This window comes from Desmodus rotundus, chromosome 9, assembly GCF_022682495.2.
Source record: "Desmodus rotundus isolate HL8 chromosome 9, HLdesRot8A.1, whole genome shotgun sequence".
Classification (NCBI taxonomy): Eukaryota; Metazoa; Chordata; class Mammalia; order Chiroptera; family Phyllostomidae; genus Desmodus; species Desmodus rotundus.
Window position 1 is genome coordinate 26653073 of NC_071395.1, and position 13679 is coordinate 26666751.

The 13679-nt window shown below is 39.1% G+C and overlaps 1 protein-coding gene across 7 annotated transcripts in view; it reads right to left on the reverse strand.

The window, feature by feature from the left end:
* GRIA2 (glutamate ionotropic receptor AMPA type subunit 2) overlaps positions 1–8633 on the reverse strand; it is a 126083-nt gene extending 117450 nt beyond the window's left edge. For all 7 annotated transcript variants that reach the window (XR_006656689.3, XM_024568801.4, XM_071219164.1 and 4 more), the window contains exons 1-2: positions 8247–8633; positions 7572–7712 (exon numbers count right to left, since the gene is read on the reverse strand). Coding sequence is in view for 6 of the 7 variants with exons in the window: in XM_024568801.4 (XP_024424569.2) it covers positions 7572–7712; positions 8247–8334 (229 nt within the window). In the remaining variant the exon portion in view is untranslated. The remainder of the gene's footprint in view (positions 1–7571; positions 7713–8246) is intronic.
* Between the last annotated feature and the right edge of the window lie 5046 nt (positions 8634–13679).

Consider the following 13679-nt stretch of genomic DNA (forward strand, 5'->3'; position numbering starts at 1 on the left):
TTTCTATAATATATTAATTAATGTATACAAAATAGAGCTATAGTAACAAAATGGGGGCTTTTGCTGAAGGAAGCTATCAATAGAATAAATATAGTACAAAGCAAAGTTGGGAAATAAGTGCTAGAAGTACACTGCTCATGTAAAAATAGGAAAAAGGAAGGTATGCCTATTAAAAATCACACATATTAGTGCAAATTGGCCCATGTCAGGAAATTGTGTCCGTAAAGTTCTCATTCAAATATATTCTCTATAAAAATATAAGTTGGTACTTTAAAAAATTGCATGAAGATAATTAACACAGAAAATTGTGTCAAATGGTAGCCTGGGGCGGGGGGAGGCAGGCTGAGACAATTTTGTTGTCATTCACACATTTTGTGGATAGTCCGAAACTAAAATGGAAGGTGAACACACGCAGCCACTCACACAGCTGTCTGGGCCCTTACAATGAATTCCTGTGTTCTAGTCCTCGCAGCCTGGCTTTTGCCTCATCCTGCCAACGTTTATAAATCCTTTAAAATGCATGTTATACATATTTTCATCAAATCATTTTAATGTAAAGCAGTGTAGCTTTAGGGGTAAAGATAATAACTGAACATATCCAGCTTGTAGATGAAATGAAAACTGTATTACACTTGTCTATAAATAGGATGAGGCAGATACCATATAAACTATTTCTTTTGAACTGTGAATGTAGAGCAAAAGCAAAAACATTGTGGCTTCCAAAAGCATAGTTTTATAATAAGGAAATCTGTAATATTTAATGTGTTTAATAGATAAATAATCATTTAGGGCTTAGTGCACTGGGAACTGGGCAAGGGTTTGCGACAGCTACATGGGCAACAAGTCACAGTCCTGCCTTCAAGAAGTTCACGTTTTTCATTCTCCGAGTTATCTTTGCATTGTTTTCATTCTACGAATCAAAATGGTAAAAAATGACAAAATACTTTAAATTGAACACTGAAAAATAACACATTAAATTCCTAATAATCACCATTGTAAGAACCATATTTATTTTTCATCCAAGTCAGTAAAACCTTTTTGAAAAACATTTTGATGTTTGAAAATAATTTAAATAATGGGTCCTTTTGAAATTTTGACTTCAACAACTAGTTTTTTTTGCACTGAAGACAAATAGTCATATAACAGGTTTGGCCATTAGTTATTCAGATCATTAGAGAATACTTCAGAAATTTTGACTGAAAATTGTCATAACAAAAAAACTAATATTTTAATCATATCTGAAGTATCTTCTGTAGAATCCAGTTTTTTAAAAAGGAAATATATTAATCAGTAGCATTAACATCCCAATAAAATATTTAAGTACAATATTTTAGTTCTGGGAATTGTATCCTCTGCTGACTTTTAAAGAAATAGTTCTGTATATCCATTTAGATGTTATTTGCTATAATAGCATCTGTGGTACAGGTTAAGTACTTCTATCTACATTTTTTAAAAAGATTTTATTTATTTATTTTTAGAGAAAGTGGAAGGGAGAGAGACAGGGAGGCAGAGAAACACTGATATGCAAGAGAATATCTATTAGTTGCCTCCCCACACACACCTGGCCCACAACCCAGACATGTTCCCTGACCAGGAATTCAAATGGTGACCTCTCGCTTTGCATATGCCACCCAACCCCCTGAACCACACCAGTCAGGGCTATGACCTTTTTCTAAGAGGGAGAAAGAAAAGGAGGAGGAAGAAGAGAGGGGAAGAAATGCATAGTCTTTGAAAACTCAATTATAAAGTAAAGCATGCTGGAATAATTAGGAAGCAACTGCTCTTTTTGAGCCTTTCTTAAAATTTGGGGTGCCCTAAGAAGTTCTGAAATTTGTCAAGTGTTATTGGAAGAGACTAAGAGAAGTCCCAAGATCTGGGCGTGAACCAGCATTGTATTGTCATAATGTCACGATGCAATGACACTGTCACTTTAAAGGCCTGATACGAAATGGAAATGCTCTGTATCTTGCGCCTTTCCTGCAAGACCTCAAAAAAGAATAGCATAAGAATTTAGCCACTTTACTAACATTTAGCCACTTTAGTTTCATATAGTAATTTTTATTTAGTTTCTCTTTTCCTAAAAACAAATATTCCAACCCATGTCATTCTTTGTTTTCTATTTAGTATAATGTATTATTTTCTTGAAATTCTCTTGTGATAAGTGAAATACGAATGTTTACAAAAATCCAATGACAAATTGTTCTTCCGAAGAGCTATTCTTTCTTTGTAACCACCAGTTAAATATAACTGAGTGTTCACACCACCATGTTGTAAGGCACTGTGTTTGGCCCATGCGTTCGTGGTTTTCATCACACCATGAACTCTTACCATTGCTCAAAAGCATCCCAGTTATTGTGATTTTATCAAAATTTTGCATGTCTTTAAGTTGTTAACTCCAGGTTTTAGTTATCACCTCAACAAAAATGCCCAAACATGATAACCTATCCAAGCTGTAACTATATACAACCTGTAATTATGACTATAACTATACTCTACACATATTATATTTATATGCATACACACATTACATATATGTGTGTCTATGTACACACATTATGTATATGTTTATATACATACCCACATTACATATATACATGTTCACACATGAAGCTGCATTGATACAAAGTCTAATGAAGGTTTAGCAAATATTAACTAATTAGATGAACACAGACACCCAATCTTAATAATTCAGGACTAAAACCCAATGATAAGAAATACACATTTTAAATGATATCTGGAGAATTACTTTTCAGTCAGAAATAGTCCTTCATGACCATTTTTATTTTTAACATTATGGAATACATAGAAATGTATCAAATTATAATGCACAATACACTGGAGTAAACTGGGGGAATCCATACTGTTTGGTGAATCAAGGCTAAAAAACTGAAAATATAATTTTAGAATTCTTTCTCTTCCAAGAGCATTTACAATCAGTACTGTTTCCAAATGCCTTCATAAACCAAGTTTACAAGAATATTTAAGATAATTTATTTTAAAAGGCATAAGGAATTATCTTTCAAACATTTTAAGTGATTTTTTCAAAGTAGACTCAATTTATATTTTTAAATTTTTTCCAAAATAAATTTGTTTGCAGTGTTTCAAAAGGTATTCAGTGTGCGCAACAGTTTTATGAAAGAGCAATAGTTTCTCCAACATCACCATCTACTGGCTTAGAGAAAAAGTGGATTTTTATCAGCTGTTTCTTTACATTTAATATTTTATTATTTATTTTTATGTAAGTGGAAGATGAAATTATTACATTATTTTTAAATAGACTAATGGCCATTTCTCAAAGTCATTCATGAATTAAATAGGAAGATTTTGAACTGGAAATTTAATACTCAATATTTTTAATTCCCAAATCTTCTGGGATCAAATCATGTTTACAGCCTGTTTAGACAGTTTTATTTTAAACAAGTTATAGTAATGAGCACAGCATTAAAGTTTCTTAAAACTTGTAAAATGCAAAGCTATTTAGTATTTTTCTAAAATCTGCTGTTGATTTTGTTAGCAATATACAATAAACACATGCAATATTAAACTCATTATTTTCACAAAAAATTGAATTACTGCCATCAACTGCTTTTGTATAAGAACTACGAGACCATCTATCTTCACATCCTCACGCTAAGGCTCGAAGACAAGACCACAGTAGCCAGTGCATGCTGAAGGCATCAGGGCCTACGAATCCTTGAACACTATCCAGAAGAGCATAGGGGTAAAGGTTGCAAAAAATGAATTAATATAAGAAAAGTATTCATTCACTCTCTGACAAAGGCATTCAATAAATATGAAAGGGAGGCAAGAAAAGAGGGAGTGGGGAGAAAGGAATTCTTGAGGCTCATCTCTGGTTTCAACTGTTGAACCATCAATGCTCAGATGCTAGTCTTTTTTTTCCCCTCTAGTTTTATGGTTTGTGTTTTCTCATAATGAAGATTTATATGGAAACAGCCTTCAGAAAAAAAAGTTAAAACCTTAGTATTATTTGTACCTAAGGAGAAAGGGAAAAAGGAAAGGTTGGGGGAGTGAGGGGGAAAGAGGAAGGGAGAGGGAGAGAAAGAAAGAAAGAAATTGGAAATGTGTCTTTGTTTCCTCAGGTACCCATGGAAACAAATGGGAACAAATAGGTACTTGCATTATCCCACTGTGACTGTGAAAGAGAAGGAAGTGGGAGTGCAGAGCAATGCACAGTCATTTTTCCCAGTTCAGAATATAATGACTTCATTTCGTTTGCATAATCTTAACCCACTCAGTGATCTTGCTGGATCCCTAAATTGTTGTCAGCCTCGGCATTTCCAACTCAGTTCCCTCATCTCAGGAATAAAATTAAATTAGCAAACAAATATCTTCTCTATTTTGAAATTATTAAAGTATAAACTCCACTTTCTTAATATGTAACTTTAAGTCTGTGCAATTGTTATGGTTTAATTAGGAGGAACGAGCTACTTTATGAATATTGATTGATTGCACATATTTTAATATGGAGTTTAAGAGCAGACTGCCTTAGATTTCTGGAAGAAATGACAGAAAGTCATTTTTGTATTAGCTATCAACACATTTGATGCTGCTGCTTCCATTTCATATAGGAAAGAATCATGGATTCCCTGACTGAAAAGGCAAGGAAGCAAAGGCAGAACACTAGAGAAAAATCTTGAGAGGGATGTAAATGATCAAGATTCATCTTGACAAATGTGATGTTAGAGATTTCCATTCACTTCTTCGCTGTTGACTTTGTAATAGTAGTTTACATAAGCATCTCTCTCTCTGAAAGGAGCTAAACTGTTTTTACATTTTCTGTTGCCCCATGGAAAAATAAAATGAATAAGGATACAAACACTCCATTTCATTTTACAAACTCTAGAATGCAAAATTCATGAAAGAATGAAGAAACTGAGCCACACGAATGTTACGTGATTCACCTAGTCCGTGAGTTAATGTCAACTCCAGAAAATTCCATCTGACGAGCTCTCCTGTGAAACAGTGCCTCGTAGCTCTCTCTAGCCATCAGTAAGTCTACTTATGGCATGGGGATTTCAAGGGCCATGATTCTGAAGTCCCACGTGGAAACCTGGAAAATGCATTCAGTTCCTCACCATCACTTCTTTTAGTATCCTACAATAATAATCTATGCGGGAGCAATTTGGGGATCTGGAGACATATACATTTTATATTCAGCATCGTTTTCGTAGCAAAACAAAAAAAAATCTATGCAAAATGAAGATGTGATTTTCATTTAAGTTTCTCAGGAGAACTGTTTAAATGAAATCCATGTCCTTATTACATGGATGTATCATTCTGTGGAAGGTCCTGGAGTTATATACGTTAATATATTTACATTTGCTTTCTGCCTATCTTATTTCAATAAAATTTATATTAAAAATAAACCTATTAAAAATATTGAGATTGAGAACCTAAATCAGTTACTGAAACTAATCATAACCTTTAATCTTTACAAAGCTCCAACACGGTGATTCAACATTTGCTGGACTCAGGGAATATTCATTTTATTCAGTGTACATATCTGCTATTTTCTCAGTCCTGCCTTCTCACTGTTTTCACCAATGAGTAAACTTCTCCGCCATGGACCACTTTCAAAGAGCAGAGCTGTCAGTTACTTTCATCTCATTCTCCAAATTTACATACTTCCAGTAATCACCATCTTGCCTCAGGTTCATTGCTTTTCAGAGCATTTTCACACTAGTGTATAACTGCATCCAGCTAGATACTTAGCACAGTTGTCTGCCAGTCAAAATTCGGGGAAAACCTGGGAACTTGCTATCAAATCAAATGACTAATCTAAATCTGGTAGGTTAATAGGTCAAGCATAAAATCCTTAAAAAATTAAATTACAGGATATATATATATAAATTTTCCAAATGTTCTTACATTCTTTTATGGAGGTTTTTTAAAGCTACAAACCCACTTTAAGTCTCTCTCTCTCTCTCTCTCACCCCGCTTTCTTCCCCCTCCTTCTCCCATCCCACCCCCCACGTTTCTTTTCTCACTTGGTATCCACATTTCCGAAGAAAACATGCAGCACTGAAACCTTCTTAAATAGGTTCTTCAAAAACAGTTTAATTGTAAGCATCTAATGTAATATGGCCATCCTCAGGACCCTGCTCTAGCAAAGAAAATTGTTTCATTTCTTCATTCATCCGGGTGACCCTGGTTTCAAAATGAGTCGGTGATGTTCCCGATAGGAAAGTCAAGCCAACCGACCTAACGTGTGATTAAGGGTTAATACGGGGAAGTGGGATGGCACCAGTTGTCTGTCTATTGTGGGAAGACAGCAGTTGGGCTTTTTTTTTTTCCTGTGGTAATTTTCCGCTCGCTCCTTTACACTGTAGCCAAAGTGGGAGGCGAACCATCTGCAAAAGCCCCCTCCAAACTGCTAGCATGAAACACAACCTGCAACCGCCGAAGCCGGGAAGCATCGCCCCAGCCCGGCCTGCGGGAACGTGATGGCAGCTGCTGGGAAGAGGGCAGGGAGGTACAGTGACCGCGCCGCACAGCCCACGCGGGCGCGTGGGTGGGAGCGCAGGACCAGCGCCGGGGAGCCTTCCCATTGAACCTTTTGGAGACTTCATTGCTTAGATTCCTTTACTTTGCAGCCTTAAGAGAGCTTCCTCGCGTGTCCCGCAGCACCACGTAGAGTGATGGGGCTCGTTTGCACAACTAACTGCAAAGACTAAAATGGCTGATCGGCGACTTCGCGTTTTCAGAGTTGCCGGATCCGACTGCTCGGAGGTCCTTTCCTCTCGCCGCCCTCCCCTGAGCTTGCCACCTGAGAACAAAGCGTGCTCCGCGGGTGAGCTGACCGCCGTTCCCGGCAGGATAGGCCGGGTCAACTGGAGGCTGAAGCTCCTCGGAGCGGCGAGAAATGGACGCCCCCGCTCCACTGCTCGGAGGCCGGGTCTCCCGGGGCCTGCGTCAGCCTCGCTCCACGCTTGCCCCGCACCGCGCCGCGCCCCTCGGGTGGGCGTTATGTAACAGCTCCGAGCCCAACTCCGGAACCATTTAACAACTGGTGCCGTCCGGGCGGGTCTGCAGAGTGAACGCGAGCGGGCCTGCAAATCCTGCAGATCTAAACCCCCGGCAGCAGGCGAGAAGCTGCAGCCTCCTAGGCAGGCGGCCGCGCTCCGGCAGTCCCCGTGGAATCTATGCAAAAGCCCGACGGCGCGCCCTGGAGAACAGCGTGTTCTCTGTGGACAGGGTGCTACCAATCATTTAACATGGGGTGAGGAAGGGGCAGGGAGAGCTTCTCTTTAAGCACTCAAGCTAAACTAGACATCCCTGAAGCTCAGGAAGCTCCCAGCTCCAACTCCCACCCACCTCTCTAGTGCGCACACTCTTCAGTGCCTTTGGCTCCATCCTAACTCCTCCACCCCCCAAACAACGGGGGTCCCCGAGATTGCAGCCACTTTCTCCCTACACTGTCACACGCACGCGCGTGTACAGTCACTAACATGCACACACTGACAGACTGGAAGACGCACACACCACTCCGCACTCACACTCGCTGGCTTTCCGCGTGCGGCACCTGAAAGACATGAATATTCATTACTTACAAGCATTGGTGACTGCGAAGCTGTTTGCTACCTCCAAATTGTCGATGTGCGGTGTCAGTCTGAACTCCGAAGTGGAAAACTGAACCATCCCTACCCGAAATGCACTGTATTCTTGATCGGCGCCCCTGGGAAATAACCCCCCTGCAAAGAACAAACACCAAGCGGGAGAATAGTGTCAGTGAGCCGGTGGGAAAGGAGAGGAGCCCGCTATCGCCTAGCAGCCCTGGCGTCTCTTATTCATGCTAATAGGTTGAATGAACACATCAAGGGGCTCTGGGAGCGGGGTTTCGAACATCCGATGGTAGCCAAGGGGTCAGGGCGCAGATGAGAGTCTGAGGGCAAGGTAGGTGGCCAGAAACATTCGTCGTCTTACCCCCTAAACACAAGCTTTGCATTCAGACCCCTAGAGAATCCGAGCAATCGGAAACATGCTAAGGCAGAATTAACAAAATCGGGGGGCCAGAAAGAAAGGATTTTTCCCTCTATTGTACCAAAGGCATCGTCTTTTCCCTTTGCCTCGTCCTGCTAAAAACATGTATATTCTAGGCAGTTTAAATCTGGAATGCAGTCAAAGCATGACATAAGTCTACATGACATGAATTAATCTGTTCACCGGGAACAAAGATCGCGACCAAATTAAGCACAATTCAAAAGCAGAGCACAAAGGGTACCTACCTATCTGTATGCTGTTAGAAGAGACACCAAAAATAAGTCCCCATAAAACAGGAGAAAGGAGGACAGATATATGCATAATCTTTTGCATTTCCAAGAAAAGTAGAGCATCCACAAAATATCCCCCTTTTTCCCCCTTTTCCTCCTCTTCCTTCTTTGGCCGTTTTCCTCAGCAAATTAGATCCTCCGCATTTTGAAAGAGCAATTTAGCACCAAGCTGCTACAACCCAGAAGTGGAGGCAGAAGAATTCCTATTTCCCAGGTCCTGCTGGTGGCTGCTGGTGCCCTGCGCCCTGTCCCTGCTCCTGAAGTCCAGGGGACTGGCTGGATGCAGTTTTCAGCGGAGCTGCCGCTGTGGTCCCAGTGCCTTGGAATATTCAGCACCCTCCCATGCACTCACACACACTCACCCTCTCTCGCGCTCTCTTCTCCCTCTCTCAGTCTCTCTCAGTCTCTCTCTCTCTCTCTCTCTCTCTCCCCCTCTCTCCTCTCTCACGCTCGCGCGTACACACACACACATACACACACACTCAAGTCACAGAGAGGGGCAGGCAGTCCGGGACGCGCGTGCGCGACTCACAGCAGGCTGCTGGCGCGCGCGTCCACCCCTCCCCCGCCCCCAAACCCGCACCCCGCACTGCCCTGGAAGAGTCGCGTACACGGCGCTGAGAAAGCGAGGCTCAGAGCCCGGACCCGGGTATCCCTTGGCGAGCCCTCCGGTCTCGCGAGCTGTCGCTCCCACTGCTCTCGGGTGCCTTTCAGCACCGAGGACAGCGCCCTGCTCCCAGCCTAGCGCTACCTTTGTGCCGCTGCTGCAGCTGCCGCGGAGATGCTCCAGCCTGGACCAAATGCAGCAAAGCTCATTTCCGGCTGCTGTGCAGAAGAAGCCGAACTGCTAATTGTTGTTGGCAGTGAAGCCTTCTGTCACCAGGTCCTGCTGTTTTGCCTTAAAAGTAATTTTGATATTTATCTTCAAGAGCCTATGAAAACCACCGAACAATATAGAAACGCTGCCATCCGCCTCACCTCACCCAGCTAAAAAGCAAACAAGCTAACAAAATACCCATAGAAGAAGTGTTCCAAAATTGTGAACTTTAGCTAAAGGTGACATAGCCATGATCCAGAAAAAAAGCCAAAATTCTATCTTTAGAGGCTAAAGATGCATGAGAAAAGATCAAGATCGAATCTCTGAAATACTTCAAATGGAAATCCAGGCTTTTAGAGGGTGGTTGCACTGGGCTGCGATGCCAACTTGCCGAGCCAGCTGGGTGTGGGGGTGTTTCGCAGCCGTCACTGCAGACCCTCTCCTGTGGCAGAGACATGCAGACTTGGTCCAGCAGAAGCCTTTGCTGTATACACATTGAAAGCAGAAGACTCCGTTTCAAAAAGGAAAGGCTCATAACAGAAAGAAAACAGAAGATAAAGCATGTCTAGAAAGGCCACTGAGCTGGCGACTCTCTCCCAGACACTTAGAAACCGGATTCTCCATCGCATTTTGGTCGTAAGTTTTCAAACCTCGCTGCCCGAAGAAAGTCAGCTAAGTTCTCATCAGTTGGAACCTGCGAGCTCAAGACCACTGGGAAAGAAAGACGAGGCTAGGGAGCATGAATCTGTGGGACGGGAGTGAGTGGGGAGCAGCGAAGACTGGGCTTCCCCCTGTGGAATTTGAGCACTTCGCGTGAAACTGCTTGCCAAACCCATGCTGGGAACACGCTCTGGCAAGTCCCTCTGCAGCCTCAGAGATTTCTCACTACATGTAATGGCTTTTTGGTTCAAACAAAGGAGTAAAGGAAAACTGAGGACAAGGGACTGTTTCTGGGAGGCATGAGATTAGAGACCACAGTAGTAGATGAGTAACTTGCTAATATTTCAGAATGCTGAGAAGGTCAGCCTGTCAAGCCGCCTTTCCTGTGTAATGGTCACGTGACTGTCATCCTTGTAGGCTCCTGTTGACTGTATCGCAGAATATTTGCCCCTTCAGCATTCTGGGCCTCAGTTTCCCCATTTTAAAAATGAGCAAAATGAGCAAAATGGCCTCTCTGGCTCTCAAAATCCTACAAATCTGTAACTTCAAGTTATGTTTTTCTATGATTTTGTTTTTTGATATGCATTCCTCAAGCAGGGAATGCAAATATCTATAACCTATTACTACACTTATATCCTACAGGTAAAAAAAAAATCTCCCAATTTTATCGCCATGAAATTATTTTAGTTTGTTAATAAATGCTTCACAGTATATGGAATGGATTCTGTGCATTAAAATGTATTTATCCTTCTAATAATTAAATAAGAATAAAATTGTAAAACAGACATAAATATATGTCCAATTGGAAATATAAAGAACAATTAAACAAATCTTACCTACTCAATCCCTAGTCAAGATCTAAGGCACAACAATAATATGAACTTATTCCCTATTGGAAAATTTCAAAATATATATAAAAGAATGAATAACAGCTCAGAGCAAAATAAAAATACCTTTTCAACAATTTTCTGTTTTACTCCATTTATTTTACAAGAAAAACTTTGATTTTATACAAAGTAACTTGGAACGAAAGAAGTGACAGCAAAGAGAGAGAAGCTTAAATGTGGAGAAACAATGATGTTTAAAGTGTGGTTCAATGTAAATTATTTTAAAAAAGACATTTCAAAAACTATTTCAAAGTCAGGGCAAAGATGAATTCAAAATTGACTGAATTACATTACATAGAAACAAATTATGTGAAATAAGAATTTGCTGAATCATGGAGCATTTTTCCTAGTAAATCATATGTAAGAATTCAAGGTGAACATTACTATTTACTAACCAATTATAATTCATATATAAAATAGAATACAATTTTTAATAGGCTTTACTTGTAATTTAAATACTATTCTATTAATGTGTCTTTCACATGGTAGTAATATATGTACATTTCACAATATATCTGGATACACTTCCTGCAATACTAGCATAATTGTATTATTATTATAATTCATGGAACTTTTAAAAATTCACTGTCACATTTATATAGCTTATATTTTTCAAACATAGAATACTTTCAATATAAATGTAATAAATTTAAATTGATTGGAGTAAATGGTCTTGAAAATAAATTTAAAACACTGTAATTCATTTTAAATATTCAGAAGCTTTTGTTTCAAGAATACATCTCAAATTGATCAGTAAGAAAATTTATTTTGAAAATTTCAAAGCCACTGTTAGTACAGTTAAATGGAAGAGTGTGCTCCAAGGAACAGTTTGCTATTTTCTGCCCTCTGCTGTTCAGTTTTAGTAATTATCTAAAATATAACTATTGTTTCTGAAGCAAGGGATACATTACAGTTTAAAAAAGCAATTAAAATACTATACACCCTATATCATTCATTTGATTGGCTTGTTGCAGTTGTTGTTTTGTATGTGTGCTTAAATATAATTTTCAGCATTAAGGCTAGACACAAATATCATATGTAAAATTTCTGTTTCACTCAATCTTTGTTTTACTATAGGAAATAATAATTTTCCTGTTAAATCAGCTTTAAAATGTTGGAGGATTTTTGTATGGGCTTACCCATTCTGCACAGCTTTAATTTGTGTTCCATAATGAAAAAGATTTGCATAAAGGAACGTCATCATGTGTGTGGGGGTCTGGAGGAGGTGATAATTTGGAAGTGAATGGAAGAGCAAATGAGAGCTGATTTCATTATCCAGATTAGATTACAAATGTCAGTTCCTAGTAACTGCATCTCACCAAAGTGGAGATCATAATTTCCCTTCCTGCCCATCCTCTGGAACTGTGCAAATGTAGGCCATCTGTAAGGCTTGGATACAATTCCCCATTGGAAAAGGAGAGTCCATGCTCACTTCAGCAAAAGACAAATTAGCAGTTCCTGCAGAAGAACCCAGGTTCCCAACATGAAACCCTGTCACTGAGAAAGAGAACATTTTAAAGACAGGAGAGAAAACATGAGAATTTTTATTATTCAGGGCTATAAATAGAAAGATAGATTCAATCTGGGGAGTTTTAGTTCTTCAATTAAGATAAAGAATAATATCAATGTAAGTGGTTATTCAGATTGAGATATTATTTTTCTGTGCAGCAAAATTTTAAATTGCTGATTCAGTAAGATCAATTACATGACCCAAAACATGTATCTAAAGTTAGGCTTATGTACATCTTTCTTACTAATTTAGAATGAAATCCAACAACCAAAAGAATAAGTGAAGTTTTCATTTTAGGGCTCTGATTCTATGAATTTCAATTAACTGTATCCCAGTAACACCCTAAAAGATGAGAGGTGATATCTCATTGTGGCTTTGATTTGCATTTCCTTGATGATTAGTGATATTGAGCCCATTTTCATGTAGCAGTTGTTCATTTGTATATCTGTTTTTTTAATGTCTTTAGGTCATTTGCCCATTAATTAGGTTATTTATTTATTTATTTATTTATTTATTTTTACTGTTGTGATGAGTGAACTTCTATATTTTAGATATTAACCCCTTATCAAATATTTAATTTGCAAATATTTTCTCCTATCCATAGGTGCCCTTTTCATTTTGTTTATGGTTTCCTTTGCTGTGCCAAAGCTTTTTAATTTGATGGAGGCCTACTTGTTTACTTTTGCTTTTAATGTCAAATCCAAAAAAAATTATTGCCAAGACTGATGTCAAAGAGCTTACCCTCTGTTTCCTTCTTGGAGTTTTATGGTTTCATGTCTTATATTCAAGTTTTTAATGCATTTTGAGTTGATTTTTATATATTGTGTAAGATTTCCCAAATCCATTTATTGAAGAGACTTTCCTTTCCCCTATCGTATATTCTTGGATCATTTGTTGGAAATTAATTAACTATATATACATGGGTTTATTTATGAGCTCTATTCTGTTCCATAGATCTGTGTATCTGTTTTTAATGCCAATACCATACTCTTTTAGTTACTATAACTCTGTGGTATAGTTGGGCCTACTACATCACAGTCTTTGTTGACCCCAGAACACTTCATTTAAATGCAATGATACCAGAAAGGCACAGGTGTGGTCCAGGAATTATAAGCAGTGCAATACTTCCAGAATGGGAAGTGTGAGTCAAGGAGTAAAAGTAATAAGCCAGACCATGGTAATGAATGTGCAGTTTATCCTCTAGGAAAAGGGAACCATTTTGAGAGTTCTGTGCAGAGAGGTGAAATCTTAAGGTTTCCGTTTTAGATGGAATACATGGCAGGCTATCTTGAGGACATACACATGCGGAACCATATTGTATACAGGAAGACCAGGTAAGAGGTTGTATTCCTGTTGGGGGTGATGAGAATCTGGATTAAGAGAATAATAGTACAGATAGGAAGAAAAGGTTAGTTTCAGAAAATATTTAGGATAGAAACTTAGTAGAACTTGTTTGTGAACTTGCATGATACAAGGTAAAGGATATGGAGAATAAGCCAGTTCCCAGGGTACAA